General features: G+C 36.2%; 3 protein-coding genes across 3 annotated transcripts in view; 2 read left to right on the top strand and 1 right to left on the bottom strand.

Annotated features, from left to right (window-relative positions):
• The window catches only part of LOC112126789, a 3910-nt gene extending 1217 nt beyond the window's left edge, over positions 1-2693 (top strand). Inside the window, exon 2 of the mRNA XM_024226592.1 lies at positions 2511-2693. Within this exon, the coding sequence (XP_024082360.1) occupies positions 2511-2693 (183 nt within the window). The remainder of the gene's footprint in view (positions 1-2510) is intronic.
• A 1986-nt stretch (positions 2694-4679) lies between these two features.
• Positions 4680-5576, top strand: LOC112126790. Its single transcript, XM_024226593.1, has one exon. It carries the CDS (start codon positions 4680-4682, stop codon positions 5574-5576), a length of 897 nt encoding a protein of 298 aa, XP_024082361.1.
• A 1482-nt stretch (positions 5577-7058) lies between these two features.
• LOC106670317 (apolipoprotein D-like) lies at positions 7059-16916 on the bottom strand. Its single transcript, XM_014400521.2, has 6 exons — positions 16538-16916; positions 12531-12648; positions 9717-9853; positions 9551-9645; positions 9392-9490; positions 7059-7400 (listed from the first exon to the last, which is right to left on the bottom strand). Exons 1-6 carry the CDS (start codon positions 16543-16545, stop codon positions 7258-7260), a joined length of 600 nt encoding a protein of 199 aa, XP_014256007.1. The 5' UTR covers positions 16546-16916; the 3' UTR covers positions 7059-7257.
• Between the last annotated feature and the right edge of the window lie 5381 nt (positions 16917-22297).

The following is a 22297-nucleotide window of genomic DNA, read 5'->3' on the forward strand; positions in this document are numbered from 1 at the left end:
TCAGATCTGATAGACTACCTTCACGAAAAGCTCCAGGTTATGATCTAATTACAAAACAAATATTACAAAATTTGCCCCACAGAGGCTTACTATTCTTAACATACCTATACAACGCTGTACTCAGGACCACATATTTTCCATTGCAATGGAAGTTCTCTATAATGAAAATGATTCCATTAAATTTATGATTCCATTAAATACTTGGTATACTGGCAGTAATGGTTACATTTGAAAGAACGATTAAATCTACCTGTTAAATCTTGATCCACCGATAAACGTTTTATATTCTAGTTTCAAAAGCGACTTACAAAATGCAGCACTCACGGAGTGTACAGAGTAAAAAGAAATGTTTAAGATTTTCTCAAGGTCCATTGAGCTTTGTTGCTAAGTCCAGGATCAATAGAGATAGCGTACTGGACTTAAAATCCTTTAACCCTCCTGTTCTTTAACTTTAACAGCTCGACGTGAGAGATGATTAAGAATTTTTTTTTATTGGAATAAGAGAGGTATATTTTACAAGTTATTCGAATTAATTTCATCGCTAAAAAACATGGCTGATGGAAATCACTTTATAAAAAGTTCAGGCTTATAATAAAGTGCTGGTGGAAATTCATCAGAATCCTTTGTTGATATCTTTGACTATAAATCTGTACATTTCATCATTAATTATAAATAAGTTAAATATAATAATAAATCATAAGGATGATCTCTAAACATACTTATCTAATTATCTTAATCTACTCTAAACTAACTACTTCCTAACTCCTACTATCCCCAGGATTATTTTTGGTTTTACACCAAGCCTTTGACGGGGTTTGTCACTGTTCTGTTTTGGAAATTCAAGCATACCGATCATTACTTTCAAATATCATACAAAACCATATCTTTTGTCTATCATATTCTAACAGATGTCCGAATGGGTTTTTTCCGCATCTTCTTAAATCTCAATAATCTGTCTGGTTAGGGATGGTTAGATCATCTCCGACGGGGCTTTCTTCCAACGATTACCTACGCGTGTCCAGTACGGGTGAAGGCTTTAAGAGTCAAGAGCTATTTGAAGGCATTACAACGAGTCCAAAGACTTATTGCCATAAACATAATCAAGGGCTATAAAATAATGTCATACGAAGCAGCATGCTTAATCGCCGATGTTATCCCTATCGGTCGAGCAATTTAGCAAAATATATGACATAATCCACGGAAACATTATAAAGAAAAGCATCGAGGGTGAATATGATCGACCAGTGCATTACAGCTTATGCAGCTCCTGCTGAAACGGTTGAAATTAGAAACCTTTCGTCCATTGATACATGGATAGAAGATAGAAATGTAATTAACATATATACCGACGGAAGCAAACTAGAGATTGGAAACGTGGGAAGTTCATTTATTGTCTACCACAAAATGAAAAAAATTCACTCTGAAAAGTACAGACTGGAAAAATTTTGCTCAAATAACCAAGCGGAAAAACTTACGATTTTTAAGGCTTTGATGTGGATTAACGCTCGTCAGATGCATACAAGCGGAGATCCTAAGAAAATCATTATTCATACATATAGAACGGTGGCAATCATATCAATAAGGAATCCGAAGAACCATGGACAGTTATGCGAAGATATCAGGGTTCAAGCAAGCAATTGGCGGAAGCTGGAAAACAATTGGCTTTGCTTTGGGTGAAAGCACATGTCGAAATCAAAGGCATGAATGACCGGCTAGCCAGAAAAGCTGCAGATGACATTTAAATACCAATAGAGTATAATAAATACCCTTCATTCCTGTTTAAAAAAAATGCCTCTTCGAAAATACAGTTACAAAATGGGATCTTGCATGGAGAATGTCAACCAAAAGGGAAGAAACGAGAAAGTTTTTTTCAAAAGGTACAGCACAGGAGAAGATTGACACTCAATATAACGGCAAAGCTGACGGAGACTCTCCTTAGACATGGGCCCAACATGAAATATTAGCATAGAGTAGGAGTGACAACATCAACGGCGTGCGTTTGCGGCTAGGTTCAGAACGTGGATCCACTGCAACTACTTCCACTGCCCAGTGCTGGATGGAAAGAGATCAAATTTGATAAGACACCTCATACTGAATGGATCGGACTGGCCGTATCCTCGAAGAAACCTCCTCAGCGAAAACAATGTAACAGTGTTTGAACAATTTGACAAAAACTGTAACTTGCGGGACATGAACAATATATAATCATAATTAATATTGAATTAAATTTCTTAAAAAAATATATATATGTAATATAATGTAAACGTCAATAATGTAAATGTATCTAAATTACATGCAATAGAGTAGTGATTCATGTTTTTTTTTTTTTTGTGGCATCGCCGTTTGAGCATCCGCCATTTCTTTTTTTTTCTTTTTTCTTCTTCTTTTTTTTCCTCTCTCCTTCGCAGCATGCGGAAGCCCAAAGGGGCGGCAAGGCGCAGCCGAAAAGCGGGATAATGCCCAAGCCTGCCTAAGGGGACCAGCACTCATACTTATTTATTTCTTTTTAGGGCCTATATATGGTTTCCATTTTCGGGGATGTGGATAAAAACCATTTACAACACCATGGAAAAGACCACATCCCTATAGAATCCAGGGCAAAACACGCCCAGGCTGCTTATGACCCCACAGTCCAGCACCACCCAAACTCACCCGTCTCCGAGCCACCCCACGCCACGAACGAGTCAAACTAATTTTTTATTCGTTCCTGCCGTATGTACTTCGTGTTGTCAAATATGTATATTGTTCTTATTTATAAAGGCTACGAGTGCATCGAGAACCGGGATGTTTCTTGTGTCTGAGAGTACGATATCCATTTTTGTTGGGAATTTTACTCCATTTTTTTAGTTCTGAGAACAACACCTCCCTGTCCATCGTGTTTCTTTTGCATGCCAGGATCACGTGGTTTGAGTCGGCAATGGTCCTCGCTTCGCATCCACAAACTGCCTGGTCAATGAAATTCTCACTAACAATATACTACGGTTCATATACGACGTCATTTACACCTCCCTTTGGCTAAAGAAGTATTGCCCTGGTGTTGTGTTTAGCTCCCAGGACTGTTATAGAAGCTCAGGCACATGTTACCAGCTACCTATAACTTTATCCTAAGACCCTTCCTTACCGATGATTAATCCCAACTTTCTTTCCTGTTTGATCAGGTGACCCACAGAGCAGCGTCTTCACACTCGTTTTTTACTCGCCCTCCTCCTATACATGTTTAATAGGGCGTTTTGGGGAAAACCCTGATGCATTCAATCTTTTATTTTTCTCTAGGTTCCCATGAGTCAAAAAGTTTCAGACTAACTTTCCATAATACCGCCATACGAATAGGGGCTTAACTATTTCAGATGGTATGATACTAATCAATTTACTTTTTTTATGTTTTTGACGCCGAGCAACCATTATCAACTTATTCACAAATTACTATTTTTGACCATTATTATTTTTTTTAATCGTCTTCAACTTTTTCAAGTAAGAACCAATTTACTTATTTATAATTTAAATTCATAGAAAATTAATTGCTAATTATGGAAAGAAAAATGCATCAAGCATAACTGTAAAGCCAGGCTCTAGATTACCAGTTAGGACAATATCCTGCCCTGGACAATATCACCAGATCGCGGATGCTCTCGGGTTCTCAGTTTCCAGAGAGGTACGGTCGAATAGTGGTACATATTGAATTTGAGGTCGACTGAAGAAACGTTTAAGTGCAAAACCATGTTTGCAGAAATAGTTGTTATGTGGTAATGGTAATGTTGGAAACCTGTTGTTTTGTTTAATCAACTGGTTATTGACGAAAATACTAAAAACATATTTGTTTTAAACGTTTGACATTAATTTCGTCAAAAATAAGGTAATTTGTGAGAATTTCTTTTTATTAATATAAAAGAGAAAACTGATTTTAATTAAAACATTTTTGGTGATATTGGAGCAAAAAATATTACATTTGTATCGGAGCGTTATTGCCTGTGGTCTCTTTTTTCCAGTTTTTACCGGTTTTTCGGCCTTTATTGAACACGTTTTGAAGGTTGTTTCACATCAATTGATTTGTTGTTTTACTTAGGATAAAACTCCATACGACAGTTTTGAGTCCTCTGTTTCGATTTTTAGAGGAAGCTGGGCTGTTGTATTATATGATGGGCTGATCCATACACAGGCCTTCTATTTTTTATATCATCTATCAGATCAATGATAGATTTTGGAGCAGTGTTTTACGGGCAAGCAACAGATACCCACATAAATAAGATCCAAACTTTCATTAATAAATGTTTGAGACGAATACTGGGTTGCCTTCAAAGCTCTCCCCGTATATACTTACTACGTTATTTACTTTACTACGTTACTACGTTATTATATACGCCGAGGCGGCCGAGCCTCCCCTAAAGATTCGTATTAAGAAACTCGCCATTAATAGGATAATAACTTTACATAGAACAGATAGCGCAATTCTTCCAAAGATATCTTTACTGGCCGAGTTAGTTCTAACCACAAACTACTGGCTCCACAAAAAAGCCCCACCAATTGTCTCAGCATTTGTAGATACCGTACCTGAAATATATTCTATCCACAAAAGTAAAATAGACCCTGTTTACAGATTCCAAATCCCATCAGCATTTGTCTCCCCCACTTGCTTATATCTAGATGACTACTTCAGGGTACCAGGCTGGATAGCCAATAAAATGTTTCGGGCATACCTTAGAGCGAATTTGGCCAATTATTACTTGCTTTTTACTGATGGCTCGAAAGTAGACGGAAAGGTCGGATTCGCCATATACGACCCAGTACGCGATACAAACGAAGGGTACTCTCTCCCAGGGTGGGCTTCGATATTCTCCGCGGAATCGATGGGGGTACTCAAGGCCCTAGAATACACCCAGTATAAGCTTCAGAACGTAACCCAAATCGCAATACTAACTGACTCCAGGAGCGTGGTTTCGCATTTGGAGAATATAAACACGTATTCCAAATGCGATCACGTTACAATGGAAATTTTATTGAGATACAGAGACTTGGTTAGTGACGGTAAATCAGTCACCCTGTGCTGGATTAAAGGACACTCGGGCATCCGAGAAAATGAAATTGTGGATAGGTTCGCGAAGGAAGCCGTAGTAAACGGCTCTTTCTTCGATTACAAAATGACCAAGTGCGATGCCAAAAGGGCATTAAATAGAGTGTGGCTACGCGATTGGCAACTGCTACATGACGGCTCCCAGGGAGGGCAATTGTACAGGCTAAGGTTTCCCATGGTGCCTAAGAAGCCGTGGTTTCAAGGGTGTACGGGTTCGAGGCGTTTTTTCTCCACGATGGTGCGAATACGTACAAATCACGGGTTATGGGGCGCACATAGATTCAGAATAGGAGTGAGAGACAGTCCAAATTGCGCGACTTGTGATAAACCAGAAGACCTCAATCACTTGATTATGGAATGCCCGGAACACGAGGAGAGGAGAAAAATTTTCCTGGAGAGGATCTATTCCTTGCAGTGTGTAGCAAAACCATTCAGTTTGGAGTCCCTAATTTCAGAAGGTAGAGACGCTGTTTACATGCTTCTATATCAATTCACCAAGGGGGGGTAAAATAGATATTTGAACAGTCAACGCTCCGGGGGGCGGGGTCTCGGGGACCTCAGTGCTTTGAGGCGCCCAGTCGCTTCTATGTATGAATGACTTCTCTCTCCGGAAAAATTTTGATCTCATTGACTTTTGAGTCAAGTAATTGTTTCTGACTTTTGTGTTGCGTTGACTGGGGTGTTGGGGCGACAGGGTGCGGCGGCTGCGATCCGGGTGGTGGCGGGCTGGCTGCGGGGTTGGGGGGCTGCTCGTGCTTTCTGGGTGATGTTTAGCCCCGAGCGCGGGGGGGTTTAAAAAAAAAATTTACAAAAAAAGCATGGCAGCTCATACCGCTGCGTGGTCGTGGTCTGTCGCTGTCCGGGGCGCGGCGGCCTCTTCTCGTCGGTTTCCCCCGCTTGACATCCCGGATTGACGGCATGGCTGATGTGTGGTTGCACAAGGAAAAAAAAAAGTCCTCACCAAAATGTTGGAAGGGTTTTAGGTTTTTCGAAAACTAAAATTAGAGATGTACGCCAGACTTACGATATTAAGCCGTATCGCTCTCATCTTGTCCGGGGATTTCGGGACTCTGATTATGACAGGAGTCTACCGTTCCTTGCACAAATGTCCATTAGGGGGGCTGAAGAAAACCTGACTCAGAATAAAAAATGCGGCATTTCACCTTTGAGAACGATTATTTGAGTAGTCTCGCGTATCTTCAGGTGGTGTCATATGCCTTCTCAAAATGAAAGAACAGGCAAGAGGAATCTCTGTTCAGGTAAGTGTCCTGAACAGCTCTTTCGAGCAGGAAAGCATCCAGCCTGACACTGATTGTAAACTCCCTTCCTCTCAAAAGAAGAACATTCACCATGGACTCCAGGAGCGTACTCAAGCAGGTTATCAGAAAAATCGGCCTATAGCTCGTAGCTAGACTCGAGTCCCTGCCATCCTTAAGGACATGTACAGTATACAAGAGTCAGGTTAGGAACCCGTATACCATATACAGGTCCCACCTCGCACCCTGGTAGTGATGGCGAATCATGTACATGGGACACCGTCACACCCTGAACTAGAGTTTCGGGCACGGCTTAAGAGCTAATTCAAACTCACTCATCGTCAACGGCATGTTATTAGTTAATTGCAGTACATTCCGCCTCTCGTTTGAGCGTCTGGAAACAAACGGTTTAATAATAATTTTACTCATATTTTGATTCATAGCGATTGATCTACCAAGTTTAGAACTTTTCACAATCACACTTTTTATATTTTACAATAACATTACGAAATATTATACACCTTACATGAAATTGTCTTTAAAGAAAGAGGGATATGAAAAATAAATATTTCAATATTATTGAAGAACATCAAATTTAAAAGTCTGTATATATAAAGTTTAGAAAGAAATCATTAATGGATGGATTGTTTCACGGGCTTATTAAATTGAGATTCGACTAAGTAAATAACCAGGTTTAAACTAATTTAGTAAATTCAAAAAAATAATTTTTTAACAATCTTTATTAAAAATAATTTTTAATGATATTTCAGGTACAACTATCCGGCTGTTGTTCAATTAAACGAAAAGCCGGGCATTGTTGGTAAAAAGTGTGCATCCTGAAAGCCGACCTCGTCCGTCCACGTGCTTCCATCTACACAGAGAAGCGCGAACCTTTTCGAGCTTTCCGTGGTGGAGGGAGATTCAAACTTGTGCTTACAAGCTCGGCTCACCGGTTGGACAGTCGGAATTGTCCTGGGTGGAGAACGTGGACGGGTCCATGCCGAGTTGGACGGCCGTTTTTTCCAACTTGTCCAAATATGACATCGTCCTGTCCCTGCCAGCCATCCATGCCATTTCTGAAATAACAATCAAATTTGGTTAAATTTAAAAATATCAGATTTAGCAATAAATGTGTTTTATTGAATTGAACGGCGCTGATCACATTACTGAATCGGTCGATCTACAACAATGCTATTCTCAGGAAAACGTTTTTAGAAGAAAATTTATAATGTATGATTGTACACAAGAGTCCTACACATAGGGACATCTTCCCTGTGGGCCCAGGCAAAGTCCGACCATCATCCCTGGTGCCTGGGGGTAACCAATGATGGAGGCATTATCCCTATTACCTTTTTTAAGGCACATGTATGGATGTGTCTTTTCAGGGCACTTCTGAACTTGGCTAGTATTGCACCACCTCGCTGGCCAAGGGATGTGACAAGTCCATGCTTGTAAAATCTTTCTTGTGTTCTTTCGAGAACACTAGGCGTCTGAGAAGTCCCCTTCGGGATAAGTCCGGACGTTAAAGATCCTCATGGGTCTCAACGCCCATGAGTAAAGATGGGAACATCTGTACACAAAAAGCAACCCCCGCAACATTAATATCATTATTTTCTATACAAATGAATTAAAAATAGAACAATTCATGGAAGCAGGAGACAAGGCCCAAATTTTGACCTATAGGGACCTCTAGGCCACGCAATATAAATTTCCAATGATGATGACGAAATAGAACTCTATGCAGAAAAAATAAATTTAATACAGGATTTAATAATAAAATGAAAAATATTAATTTAAACATTGTTTAAAAAGTAGTAAAAATTGAATTACTAATCGTTTGTCCATTAAATACTATTAAGATTTGTTATTTATTTACACTGTATTTAAGTAAGGCAACCATCTAAAAATAAAATTGCCAAGCATTCCTTGCCAATTTTAGGGATTATCAGTTTTGGATGGAAAAGCTTTCAAAGAATGCATGAACAACCTATATCAAAAAGCAGTTTTTAAAAATGTCCATATTTCATATTTATGTGGTCTCTTATGAATAACATTACAAAGGCCAAGTATTGTTTTCTGCACAAAACATGAGATTCCACAAACCTTTTTCTGAGGTATTAGATTTTTTTGAAAAAATTTAAAACTGCAGTAAAAAAAAAATTCCAGTTCAAAACATGTAAATAATTCCTAACCGGAATGCTTGCAAAGTTTAGGTACAGAACATGTAAACGATTTGTAATTCATAACAATCCAACATTCTAGGTCGCATGCTAATACCGCCATCGCTGTATCATTCGATTATTCAAACGGTTTAACATTTTTGTTTGCCTTATTACATTTTAATTTGCAAATTGACCAATCTAATAAAAGAAAGTATGAAATATAAATAACAATTTTATCTATCAACCTTGCATGATGAAGAATACAGAAGAGATTTTTTTTCTCTAAGATACATTTTACCAGTAATTCATGAAATATTACCGATATTTTTACTACGAAGAATATAGGACAATCAATCAATTTGCTTGTATTTATATTTATATATATATATATATATGTATGTATATAAGTATAAGGTTGTATAAGTGCAGGTTTGTTTAAAACAAAACAGTTATGGAAAAATAATTATCAGCGAATGAATTGTTTATATTTCAAAACCACAAAAAATTATATATAAAATTCTTTGAATATTCTTAAATATAAAAATCCCTTTGGCCCTTTTCACCCTGTTAGTACGAGCTGTAAAAAGAAAAGCTTTAAGGATATTAAACTGCAACGACCCCTTCATTTTTACAAGGAATTGTGAAGGTTTTCAACACGGAAGGTTAAATTATATGTGACATTTTATATTTTAAAAGGCATCCGCTTTTTTCTTGTTTGTTGCCAGCAGATGGAAAATTTATACCTTAACTCCTCAACTCCTCGTTCTTTAAAGTTCTTCAAAATTTTCTTTCGTAAATTATAAATGCTTTAGACTTTTCATAAAAACATTTCTTACCAAACGGCTTTTTTCTTTATATTCTACATTTTCAAATTTTCTTAATATTGTATGAAACAATATTCTTACCTAATTTGACGCCTAAATACTGGTTACAGAAATAGACAAAAGCCCAGTTGTCGTAATCTGTGTCAACGATGGCAAACGGTGCTTCGTACTGATACAATCCTTTAAAAACGCATTTAAATAAGATGATGACCTGATAATTAAAATTTAAAAAAGTCTCACCCGCTACAAAGTCGTATTTAGCTGGGAAGAAAGCACCCATGAACTTGGTGAATTTGGCGCGGGCTGTGCCCCTGAGGTAGGCATATTTTGAAAACCTGAAAAGAGAATTTAATGTAAGTTCCTGCCGGCTTATTTACACGTTTGAATGTAGTGAATCTGTGTCTACATTGACTCGAATTGAAAATGAAGCAGATCGATTTGACCGTTGTTTCTCAGGTTGACCTCAGTGCCAAAACAAGAGCCGTGCGAATCAAAAAGATAGTTTCCAACTGTTTTCAAAGCGTACCAATGGCCATTGAAAAACTGAAATTTTTAAATGCAAAGTATATTTATTTAATCGTACAGAATAAAGCAATACTGCAATAAAACAATCGCATCCTAGCAATGAAAGGAGTGTGGGTGGTTGCCACGACCTGTTTATAACCCAGACTTTCCTTTCACTGACCTTGACAATTCAAGGCAATTTTTACGAAAAGCAAATGGTCTAAGGTTTAGCTTTACTCAATTAATTATTCTTTTTATGTAAGGTATTGGTTGAGATAAAAAAGTCAGTGTCACAATCCGTTCGAATTTTTCCTCTTTTTGCCATTTTCAAATGTCGTGTAATCAGGATTCAAGAGGAACGGTTGTAGGTTGAGACGGAGAGTTGGTGTCCGGGAGGATCGAAGTCACGACAGCTCAAGTGGTAGAACAGCGGCGTATTTAGCCGAAGGTCGGGGGTTCGAATCCCGCTCGTGACAATGACTTTTTTTTATCTCAACCAATACCTTACATAAAAACAATAATTAATTGAATAAGGCTAAACCTTTGACAATTTGCATTTCGTAAAAATGGAACAACATGAAAGTGTTTCCTTGTTACATTGTTCTTTAGTCACTGTTGGCTTAATTTTAAATAGCTTAAAAACTATTTCAAAATATAATTCTTTAATACGGCAAAAAAGGAATGTTACAAAAAACAAAATTCTCGCCCATACATTTTAAGATGAACTTACAGGTTCTTGCATTTCAATGAAATTCCAATAAACTGTTTGGAGCCACAGAGTCATATTATTTTGATCTGAAGATTGCTGACCTATTAACTCTGAACTAAAATATTAATGACTTTTTATACTCTTTATAACCATGACATCAATTTACCCTTGAATTATTTATTCATTTAAAAGACGCCTTATATATTTTTTAATTTGTGGTACATTACCACTACCTTCAAGTATGTAACAAGTAACAATGAGGAAGTTAATATACACAAAATTAAAAACAAGAGTGGAGAAAATACCCCCATTGGTATTACTCCAATGATACCAAAATATTGTATGTTTAATTTATACTATTGTGTCATTATCCCATACACTATCATCACCAACATTTCTTAGGAGATCTCGCGGCAATTGCCTCTTCAGTAGGCGGGGAGGGTGTAAGGGCATTCATCGGGATGCGAGGTTTCTGATGTGCTGATCTACTTTAGTTGGGAGTGTTTTGTAAAATTTACGATAACGGGAACGGATTTCGTTTTGTACGAAAGGGATATGTAAGTCTGTATGTCCAGTTAGGTTCGCTACATAAAATGGAGCATCTAGTATTTTTTGTAGGATTAAGGACTGGGCAGGCCTTATACTTAAAACGATCATATCGTTACAAGTTCTGTTCATTCCAATCCAGCAGCTAGGAGCCAGACATTTTCGAAAATTACATAACGATGCCCTTTAACACTAACAAAATATAATATTTGGTCTTCCAGAATAAAGGAATGCCACAGCAAGTTTTTGCATAAAGAGCATTTTGTAGAAAGAAAACTATGGTATAGATGAAAGAAATTGGTGTCTTGCCAGCTTATAATCCTGACATCGATTTACCCGCCAATGGAAATTTTTTTTAAACGTCTAATACTATGAACAACGATCATATAATGACAAGTTTTGTGCAATCCTTTTTAAAAAGATAGTTCACAGTCAGTTGGTTTGCCACGATCGGATTACGAGCCCTTAGCTCATCATCAGGTTGAAGTATTTCTACAACCTCTTGGTGGTACCATCATTCATCATTTCTATTAAGTTTTGTACATTCCAATCGCTACCGACCGCTAGGAGACTGAAATTGCCGAAATATAACATAAAGATGACCTTTAGAATGGTTGAAGATTTTGAGCTACTTACCGACTTACAAATTATGATTTATAATCTTACAAAATACAAAATTACACAGCAGCACAAAGGTTCTGCGTATAGAGCACTTTGGTCAAAGAAAATTATGGTATAAATGAAACCAGTCTTGCCACGTACTGTTTATACCCTGACATCGGTCTATCCGCCATGGCAATTTTTTAAAAAGATGCCTTATAATTTTTAAAAAAATCACGTTTCAAGGTTTCTGACAATCACTACCAACAACTAAGAGCCAGAAATGTATGCAAAACACATAACTCTTTAGATTTAACTTAAACTTATTGAAGAAAAGGCATCGACCGCTTGAAGTTTAATTTGATGTATGATCAGTATTATGGTCAATTTTTTTTTGATACCGGATTAAGTTATTGAAGAGAAGGTATCGACCACTTTAATTTTAATTTGATGTATGATCAGTATTATGGTCAATTTTTTTTTGATACCGGATTAAGTTATTGAAGAGAAGGTATCGACCACTTGACTTTTAATTTGATGTATGATGAGTATTACGGTCAAGGGACACACCTGATCATTAACAACCTACAAAAAATGATTTTTTAATCATCCAAAATAAAAGAATGCTGAAACAAAATAAAGCTTCTACATATCGATGATCCTAGAAAGAGTAAGCTATGGTAGAAATCGAAGGCTGTATGTGTCCACAATTCCTTTAAATACCGATAACTCTAATGATTTTTAAATGTATCTTGCATTTTAAGTATTAAGTACATTTGCATTTTAAGTACCTTTATGAAACTGTTTTATATGAATTTTTATAAACATTAATAACTTACATAGATAACAATCTAGCAATACCTTTGTTGTGTTAAGCTCCTTGCTAAGCCTGGGCCTCAAGCAAGTGCCAAATTTCCAAGGAAATCGTGAGCCCAAAGCGGATGAAAAACAAGAAATCAAGAGCACTGCTACTGTCAACCTGTTAGAGAATTAAAGTTATAAAGTTATGAACATATTGAGACAAGAATATATTAAAAAGACAATCATGTCACATTTTAAAGTTATTTTTACCCTATCATCTTTTTGACATCTAAATAGCACTTAAATTTATCAGTAAAACAAAATTAAAAACAATTATATTATCTTGCTCTAACTCGACGAGTGTTTAACATAGGCCTTGAGTCTTTAACACTCTTCGAGTTAGAGTAAGATAATATAATTGTTTTTAAATTTGTTTCGAAATTGTACAATATTTCTAACTGCTATGTTTTCCCATAATAAACAGGCCTTGATGATGACGATGTAATCGTCGAAAACACGGCAAAAACCAAAAGAATTGTACCGTACTTTAGCATCGTACCACGTAGTTTAGCAGCATGTCGATCCATCATCTCATCTTTGATATTACATAGTTATAAAAAATATAATATATTGCGTTCTGTAACAATTGTATATATTTCTACAAGATTTGTAAAATTTTCCCCTTTCTGGAAGGTATGTAACATATATTCAGAAAATGACAATCAACGGTACATGAAAATACGATAACAAAAGATAGGATTTAAATATTAGTATAATGGATTTTCAACAATGCAAACAATATATAAAACAATTATCTTATTTAGAAATACAAATCGATAGCACTGACCTGAAAAGGCACGAAGCCCAACAATTGTCAAAATCATATTCAATTGAGTAAAATGTTTGTGTGTAAAGATACTTCTAGGTTTTATTGATATTTTGGATAAAATGTAAAATCATAATCAATTGGAATAAATAAATGTACAACACTAAAGTATAGTGTCATACTGGAAGGCTTATGTTTTTTTTTTTTTTTTTTTTTTTTTTTTGGCGTTATGAACTATGCATATTAGCCATGTGACAAGTCGTATATGTGTGTTCAAATTTGGGGGGGTTATTGTGAAAAAAGGGCGAGAGACGACGGTGGGAATCGAACCCACGACCGCGGCGTGAGAGTCTCTCATGCTAACCACTCGGCTACCGCGGTCCCTCGTTGGGTGTAACTGACAATAATTTAATGATAATTTTCTCAAATTATTGTCAATTAAAATTCCTAGGGATATGGCGTGATTTGAACTAAGAACCGCTAGCGTGACAAATACGATTCGGACGCGGTAACCATTATTAAAGTATTAAAGTTAAAACAGAAATAAACATAAAACATTTCACATTACCAATATAATTTGCTAATACAACAAAGCATTCATTGTTTATGTTTGCGGGTTTATGTTTACAAACAGAATGTTCAACTTTATCAACTAAAAAACAATCGCACGGTGATGAAACTCTTTAAGAGGAAAGTTTTGCAACAATGTGTTACGCAAATGTAAAAAAAACCTACGAAACTGATTATAAATCTATTAAAATGAAAACTACACTTTTTAACAAGGTTTACTAAGTTATTAAGAAGGTACACACACACACACACACACTTAAACAAACCGACTTAAAACGTTGCGGGGTGATGAACCTGCCATTTGGTCCTTCTCAACCACTGTTTGCTGGATTGGTTCAGCCATAACGAAGAACTAGTGAGATAGTGAAATAACACATCTAAGAAATCACCCAAAATGTTCGAGTCCGTTTTACTGAAACATTCTTGCTTAAGTATATTTTATGGCTTTTAGCTTGCCAATGATCATTTTGAAATTTTATATTAAAATAATGCCGATGAGAGATGAATTAAAAACACTCTACATACGTATACATTAGGTGAAATCCAGCAACTTGAAAATAGATTGAAGATAGATAGATAGATAGAGAAAGAGAGAGAGAGAGAGAGACGGAGATAGCAATAGATAGATAAATAGAGAGAAAGGGAGAGCGAGAGAGAGACGGAGATAAAAATAGAGAGAGAGAGAGACGGAGATAGAAATAGAGAGAGAGAGAGAGAGACGGAGATAGTAATAGAGAGAGAAATAGAGAGAGAAATAGAGAGAGAAATAGAGAGAAAAAGAGAGAGAGAGAGGGAGATAGAGAGAGAGAGAGACAGAGATAAAAATAGAGTGAGAAAGAGAGAGAGACGGAGAAAGCAATAGACAGATAAATATACAGAAAGAGAGAGAGAGAGAGAGAGAGAGAGAGTGAGATGGAGAAGTCGATAGATAGATAGAGAGAGAGAGAGAGAGCGAGAAAGAGTGAGACGGACATAGCGATAGATAGATGGATAGATAGATAGAGAAAGAGAGAGAGAGAAAGAGAGAGAGAGAGAGAGAAGAGAGACAGAGATAAAAATAGAGTGAGACAGACAGAGAGAGAGAGAGAGACGGAGAAAGCAATAGATAGATAAATAGAGAGAAAGAGAGAGAGTGAGATGGAGATGGGGATAAAGAATGAGAGAGAGAGAGACGGAGATAGAAATAGAGAGTGTGAGAGAGAAAGAGAGAGAGTGAAATGGAGATGGGGATAAAGAATCAGAGAGAGAGAGAGAGAGAGAGAGACGGAGATGTCGATAGAAAGATAGAGAGAGAGAGAGAGAAAGAGTGAGACGGACATAGCGATAGATAGATTGATAGATAGATAGATAGATAGAGGGAGAGAGAGAGAGAGAGAGAGAGAGAGAGAGAGAGAGAGAGACGGAGATAGCAATAGATAGATAAATAGAGAGAAAGAGAGAGAGAGAGAGAGACGGATATAGCAATAGATTGATAAATAGAGAGAAAGCGAGAGAGAGACGGGGATAAAAATAGAGAGAGACAAAAAGAGAGACGGAGATAGAAATAGAGCGTGTGAGAGAGAGAGAGAGAGAGAGAGAAAGAGAGAGACGGAGATGGCGACAGAGAGAGCCAGAGAGAGAGTGATCGAGAGAGAGAGAGAGAGCGAGATAATTGGCTCTTCATACTTTTTATTAGGGTGTACAGCATATTACACACATGCCCTTACTTCCTGCCAACGAAAGAGACAAAGGGAGCAGTAGAAAAATAAAGGAAGAAATCAATGGGGTAGAGAGACAAATGAGAGAGATAGCAAATCATAACATATACTATATATATAAACAAACATACAGAAGGAAATAAAACAGAGGCAGACTAAAAGAGTAAAAGAGATAGTGTATGGGATAGACAGAAAGAACAAGAAAGAGATAGTAAAAACTAGAAAAATAAATTAATTAACGACAGGGAGTAATTGGATGCACAAAAATAAAGAAAAAGAGAATGACAAAGACTGAATAAATAGAGAGGGAGAGAGAGTGAGTGAGTGAGAGTGAGTGAGTGAGAGAGAGAGAGAGAGAGAGAGAGAGAGTGTGTGTGTGTGTGTGTGTGTGTGTTATACATGCCACAAATATAATATAGAACGGACAGTTGGAACATTTCAACTACACCACAAAGCGAACCCATGAACTAAATATGATTAGGCATAAGTTTTAATCTTAATGTTTATATCTGTTAATCGTGTAAATCACTAAAATAAAATTTAAAGTCCTGAAGAAGAGTAGAACAAACATTCCTCGAAAGCTTGACGAAGAAGTTGGTGTTTTTATTGCTCACAAATTTTTCTTGTCCTTGATTTTTATATAGAATTGCATGTCGTAAATACTTTTTTGAATAAAGATTGTAATTTAGTCATAATTTAGGAGTAGTTCGTAAAAGGCATTCTACTTATAAAAAATCAGTTGTAAAAAATGTAACAGCCTTTTTACGCTGTTTTTATTAATTTTTTTTTTTTAATTTGTACCGTAAAAACATAGTAATTTGATATTATGAGCGTAAAAGTTTAGCTATATATGTATAAACGATACCGTGCTTTTGCGTAAGATGCGAAAACCATTAAAACGACTGTTTACGAATTTAAATTGCATAATATTTCTTGAAGAAAGAGGCATGAATGAATAAATTAATATAGCTTACTTCTTCATTTTCCCTCCTCGAGGCCTCAATGACGATAGAGTCTGAAGTTGAACTGTCAGTCCATTTTTTCAAGTATCTCTTTATACCTGTTTGTTCAACGGTCAAAAACCAGATAAGCAGTGAGTGCTGAAATTGTGACGAGTACCAGGGTCAATTAGCAAAGGGCTTGAATGGTTCATAAGTATCAATAATGTTTGTTTTAATTTAATTTCTAAAAACATCCCCCCCCCCAAAAACAATATCTGGCAATTAATCGACAGATCAAAGATGACCGCAGCTTAAAGTGGTTGATGTAAGAAAAGTGTATGCGTGTGTATGTGAGTGATACAGATAGTTTGAGAGTGGGGGCGTTTAAAAAAATGAACTAAAACTAAGCATTATAGAAAAAAAGGTTTAGTACCCATCATGAGGTATGCAAAGATCATACTGGTCTCACGTCTGCCCATGCAACATGAGAGATGAGACTTAGAATTATCATTGGATCGGACCGATCAAGATTTTTTTAGATTAGATTACATGCACTCACACAGTAAGTAGTAGGGAGAATATTAGCACTTTTCAAAACTACAGTAAAGGAAATAACAGGAGCCATTGGATCGGTTTCGAAAAATAGCAGAATTTCTCACCGTTAATAATTCGTTTGTCTTTGAAACGAAGTGTTCTTTGCGTTGAAAAATGTTTATGCGACCACATTATTTTTTTTTAAATCTCATAGCCTCTGTTGTTTGTTCGCTACTCTCTACCTATCTATATATCTATCTCTTTCTCTATCTCTCTATCTATCTGTATCTCTCTCTCGCTCTCTCTCTCTTTCTCTTTCAATCTCTCTCTCTCTCTCTCTTTCAATCTCTCTCTCTCTCTCTCTATTTCTCTATCTATTGCTACCTCCATCTCTCTCTCTCTATTTCTATCTCCGTCTCTCTCTCTATTTCTATCTCCGTCTCTCTCTCTCTCTCTCTCTCTCTATTTTTATCTCCGTCCCTCTCTCGCTCTCCCTTTCTCTCTATTTATCTATCTATTGCTATCTCCGTCTCTCTCGTTCTCTCTCTCTCTCTTCCTCTATCTATCTATCTATCTATCTATCTATCTATCTTCAATCTTCAATCTATTTTCAAGTTGCTGGATTTCACCTAATGTATATGTATATAGTGTTTTTAATTCATCTCTCTCTCTCTCACACTCTTTCTCTCTACCTACCTCTCTCTCCCTCTTTCTCTCTCTCTCCCTCTCTCTCTCTCTCTTTCTCTCTTACCCTATTACCCAATCATCTTCCGCATTTCCTTTTTCTCTTTTCTTCCAATTATTTTCTTGTAAGCTTACCCATCTGCTAGTCACCTCTATTTATCTATAAATGCTATTATAAGTCTCTCACCCTAAAATTAACATCCATTTTTCAGTCGATCTATTAAATGTATTTAGACTACCTATTTATTTGTTTGAATTTATTAGTTTTTACATGATACCTATACGGGCGTATGGCTGTTATTGCCGAACACGCGGTATTTGTGTTGATCCCAGCATAGCCCACTGCTTATTAATTGGGAATGAAAACCGAAATTATTTAAAATTGTCTGACCCTCGTCCGCAACACACATCGGGTAAGTTCGACGTTAAGTCCTCCTGGATGGCAAGATTTATATTAATTATTTATACAAAAATTACAAACTTGCACAGGACGTTTTACTTCCAACTGGCCAAAGCATTGATTGAGGGGAATGAAGAAGTGAAGCAAACTGCTTCAATCTCAGCAAAACGTCATTTTCGGAGGAAATTGAAGACGTTCCAGTACGCGCCCCTCGGGGTGGAATACACTTTTCGTAATTACGAGTCTTGGGAGGCTCACGATTTTTAAACCGGATTTTTCAAGGATGATCTCAGGCGAAAATAAATCCACTGCACGTCTATTTTTGCGATACCAACCGTGCAAAATGGTTTTGGAGTTAGTGGGGCAGAGTTCGCGACCCGTGGCGGATAATCCTTTCACGATCCGTCCGGCTTTTCCTCGGTCCCGAGAGACAAGGAAGGGTGCAAACAAAGGATGAAACTTTCCGCTGTTGTGAAGGGAATTCGATCAAAAGATTCTTGTTGGGTTCGCAAATCGTTATTATTTGAAGACGGAAATTAATGGCAGATTGGAGTCCGTCACGTATGTGACGCCTACGTAAGAACATGACCTATCGTAATTTACGATTATAAACTGATTATAAAACTTTCTATACTATTTGTCATATTATGCTATATTCATTTATTGTTCTCAAATTATTGTTTATATGTTTAAAAAATCCATTTCCCAAAATATGTGTAGTAGCATATATCAAAGTTGAAATAGTATTTAGTGTGACCCTTAATGAATGATTTAAGAGACCGTGAGATGCGGTCTGGTGTGATGTAGGTTTAGAAATATGATAGTCCCTGAAGATGATCTCAATAAAGGTCGATACGTTGGCGCGATAAAGGAAATGTTTTTCTAAACCTACATCACACCAAACCGCATCTCACGACTCTACTAAATATTATCAATATTATCCATTTTTCCGATTATTTTACTTACAGGTATAGATAGATATTCAATATAACATCATTCTAAAATATAATGCCTTAAATCTAAAAATGGTCTGATGGCATGATATCAGAGTTTTCAGGAGGATGAACCGAGAAAATCTTTCTATCGCTGCTAAATTCCCCTACAAGAAATCCTTCGCTTTGCAGAACTGTTTAACATAAAAATATATATTTTTCGCACTTTCTTGTGATGATACAATTGAATTTGGCGTAATCACGAAACGCGTTTGAATACCTCAAAAACCGCCAGTGTAGACAGATCCCAGTAAGTGAAACTATGCCGGCTCAGCATGAGTTCACCGACTCGCACACCAAAACCCATCATCACATGTGGTAGTAAATTGCTTAAATGCCTTAGACATTATTTAGTATAATTAAATTGACAATAAATCAACAAAAATATTATTCGAAACGAAATAAACCATCTGACTGCGTTAATATTATATCGGTAAAATATTCCTTAATTATGGCAGATTTCCATTTCAGGAAGATTCATGTTTTTGTTATTGTGTTCGTAGGTCGCTTCCGCCCTTGAGGGAACACCCTGGTGACCTACTGACTCACCTGAGACCTAGGCTTTAAAAAGCGCTATTCATCGTTGCGAGGATAATTAATATTTTTTCACATGTCCGCACATCAGCTCGGATAAAAAGCCGTTAGGAGAGGAACTCATCGCCTATGGGAAGTACGTCGTGCACGTTGACCTTTCCATGTATATTTAATTATAGTTCCCTTAATTAAAACAGCTAATGATGTTTTAAACATCATTTAGTGGTGTTTTAAAAATATTTTCCATAAGGATATTTATATCTTTAAGAAAATAGTTTTTATATTTTATGATTAAAAATATCTAGCGTGCGTAATTTGTCTCTGAAAATGATTCATATCTTTTTTTGTTTAATCGAGTTTGTATAATATAAATTTCTTTGATTCCTTTGCTCGTTTTAATTCAACCTAACCCTAAATTATTGGATGAACGTTTAATCAAAATGTAACGATGAACTAGATTATCGACCTGCTGGAAACATGAAGTCTTTTCAGAGGATCTTCGGAAGAGGTCAAACAGAGAAAACTTCCTTACGGTTTTCGCCGAGCTTTCGACAATTTTATATGTTCTTGTAATCTACAAACTGATAGGTTGGGATCCATTTCGGAAATAAGAAGGTCGCCCTAGTGGCGGATTTTGTTAACTAGGAGAGAAAAAAACGAGTGTATCCCGTAGCCTTTGTTTCCCCTTGTCGTAGAGGTTTGTTTTTATTGATTTTTATTGATTTGATCAGTGATCATACTGTATTGTTGTTTAAATTTTAAAAAAAGTTAATTGTATATGTATATATATATATTTAAGAAACGCACTGTGATCACATGTACCTGAAAAACACAGAAAGGAGGATTTTACTGGTTTTTTAGATTTATATGAGGTAACCTTTCTCGACCACGTTTTTAATTTTTATTTTTTACTGTAATTTTAGCTATAATTTTCAATTATTAATGTATTCAATTTAAATTAATGTTTAGATGCTGAGCCCCAAAAAAAACATAATGTACTTCTGTGCCCAAAGCACCATGTTGTTTAATTCCCTATTAAGGTTTAAAGTAAGATATTCCATTTTTGTTGTAATTATTGTTTTTTCATGTTTTAATTGGTTGTTTATATCATAATAAAACAGGCCCTGAAGATGACAGTATAAAACTGTCGAAAGCTCGGCGAAAACCGTAAGGAAGTTTTCTCTATTTGACCTATTCCGAAAATCCTCTGAAAAGACTTCATGTTTAATCAAAAGCAAATAAGTCCAATGTAGACGTGTTTCTGTACACAGGTGGGGCGAAAACTAAGATACTTTCAGGATTTATAGGAAATTTCATGCTGAGCAAAAACGTTCTTATAAACATAGGTTCTAAATGAGAAAAAACCTCAAAAACGGAAAACTTGAAAAAAAATGAAAATTGAAAAACGTTAAAGAGAGAAAGAGAGAAGTTGGTAAAGAAATATATATATATATATATATATATATATATAGAGAGAGAGAGAGAGAGAGACAAAACTAGAAAAAAGAGTGTGAGAGAGAAGGACAGAGAAAGAATGAGAGAGATAAAAATTAATTAAAAAAATGTATATACATATACATTAGGAGAAATCTATGTTGAGTTCCAATCTTCGTAGAGGTCATTAGACAGGTGAAAAAAAAGACTAAATGCTGGGTTTACCGAGCTTTCGACACCTTATAGCGCCATCATCAGTGCTTTCCCAAATAGGAAGAAAACGATTAACATGGAAAGCTATTTTACAAGCGTTTCGGGTTTAAGGTTATGGAGCAAATGGCCAGCACAATACATTTTTGACGGTGAAAACAGACATCTCACTAAAAATCCATATGACTAAAGATCAAACTTTTTTTTTTTTTTTTTTTTTTTTTTTTTTTGACTAGAGAATATGAGAATGCTGTCTAGTCCAACCTGAGGCGACGGGGTGGTCGCGCTCTCTCTCTCCTTAATTTTAATCCTTTGTACATAGTTTCTGTAAATAGCTATAATTTTAGTTTTAAATATATAAAAAGCAATTTTTGTAAATATTCTCTGTGATCACAAAAGTACCTGAAAGAAATTGCTAGTCAGAACAAAAACAAAAAAGGCATATGGATCTTTAGCGAGATGCGTTTTCACCGTCAAAAATGAATTATGCCGGCCATGTGCTCCATAACCTTAAACCCAAAACGCTTGTACAATAGTTTTCATGTTAACCGTTTTCTTCATCCTTGGGAAAGCCCTGATGAAGGCACTATAAGGTGCCGAAAGCTCAGTGAACCCACCATTTAGTGTTTTTTTCACCTGTCTAATGACCTCTACGAAGATTGGAACCCTACATATTTCTAATATTGTATTCAATATATTTAAAAAATACACCAACATTTTATGAGAACATTATATAAAATTTAAGAACAGTTTAAACACAGAAGCAAAAACGATACAAAGATATTTTGAGGATTTATAGGGCATTTTATGCAGAAAAAAGTTCCTATAAACAAACGTAGGTCCTCAAATGGTATCTTATATGAGAAAAAAAAACTTTTCAAGAATTAATCCCAAATGGCTCCATTTATCAAAATAAGTATCGAAAGTAACTTATTCGAGCATTAAATTTTGAGTAGACTGAAACAAACCGTACATTTTTATCTTAATCCATTGCCGAGATATGAT

Source organism: Cimex lectularius, unplaced genomic scaffold (assembly GCF_000648675.2).
Source record: "Cimex lectularius strain Harlan isolate CLEC.00 unplaced genomic scaffold, Clec_2.1 scaffold85, whole genome shotgun sequence".
Taxonomy (NCBI): domain Eukaryota; kingdom Metazoa; phylum Arthropoda; class Insecta; order Hemiptera; family Cimicidae; genus Cimex; species Cimex lectularius.

What these genes read in the sequence shown, in the direction of transcription:
- LOC112126790 (XM_024226593.1), top strand. Translation starts at nt 4,680, where the DNA reads ATGTTTCGGGCATACCTTAGAGCGAATTTGGCCAATTATTACTTGCTT.
- LOC106670317 (XM_014400521.2), bottom strand. An exon ending in AGGAGCTTAACACAACAAAG is followed by an intron (nt 9,854 to 12,530) that starts GTATTGCTAGAT and finishes TAAAAATTTCAG; the next exon opens with TTTTTCAATGGCCATTGGTA. An exon ending in TAAATACGACTTTGTAGCGG is followed by an intron (nt 9,491 to 9,550) that starts GTGAGACTTTTT and finishes GCGTTTTTAAAG; the next exon opens with GATTGTATCAGTACGAAGCA.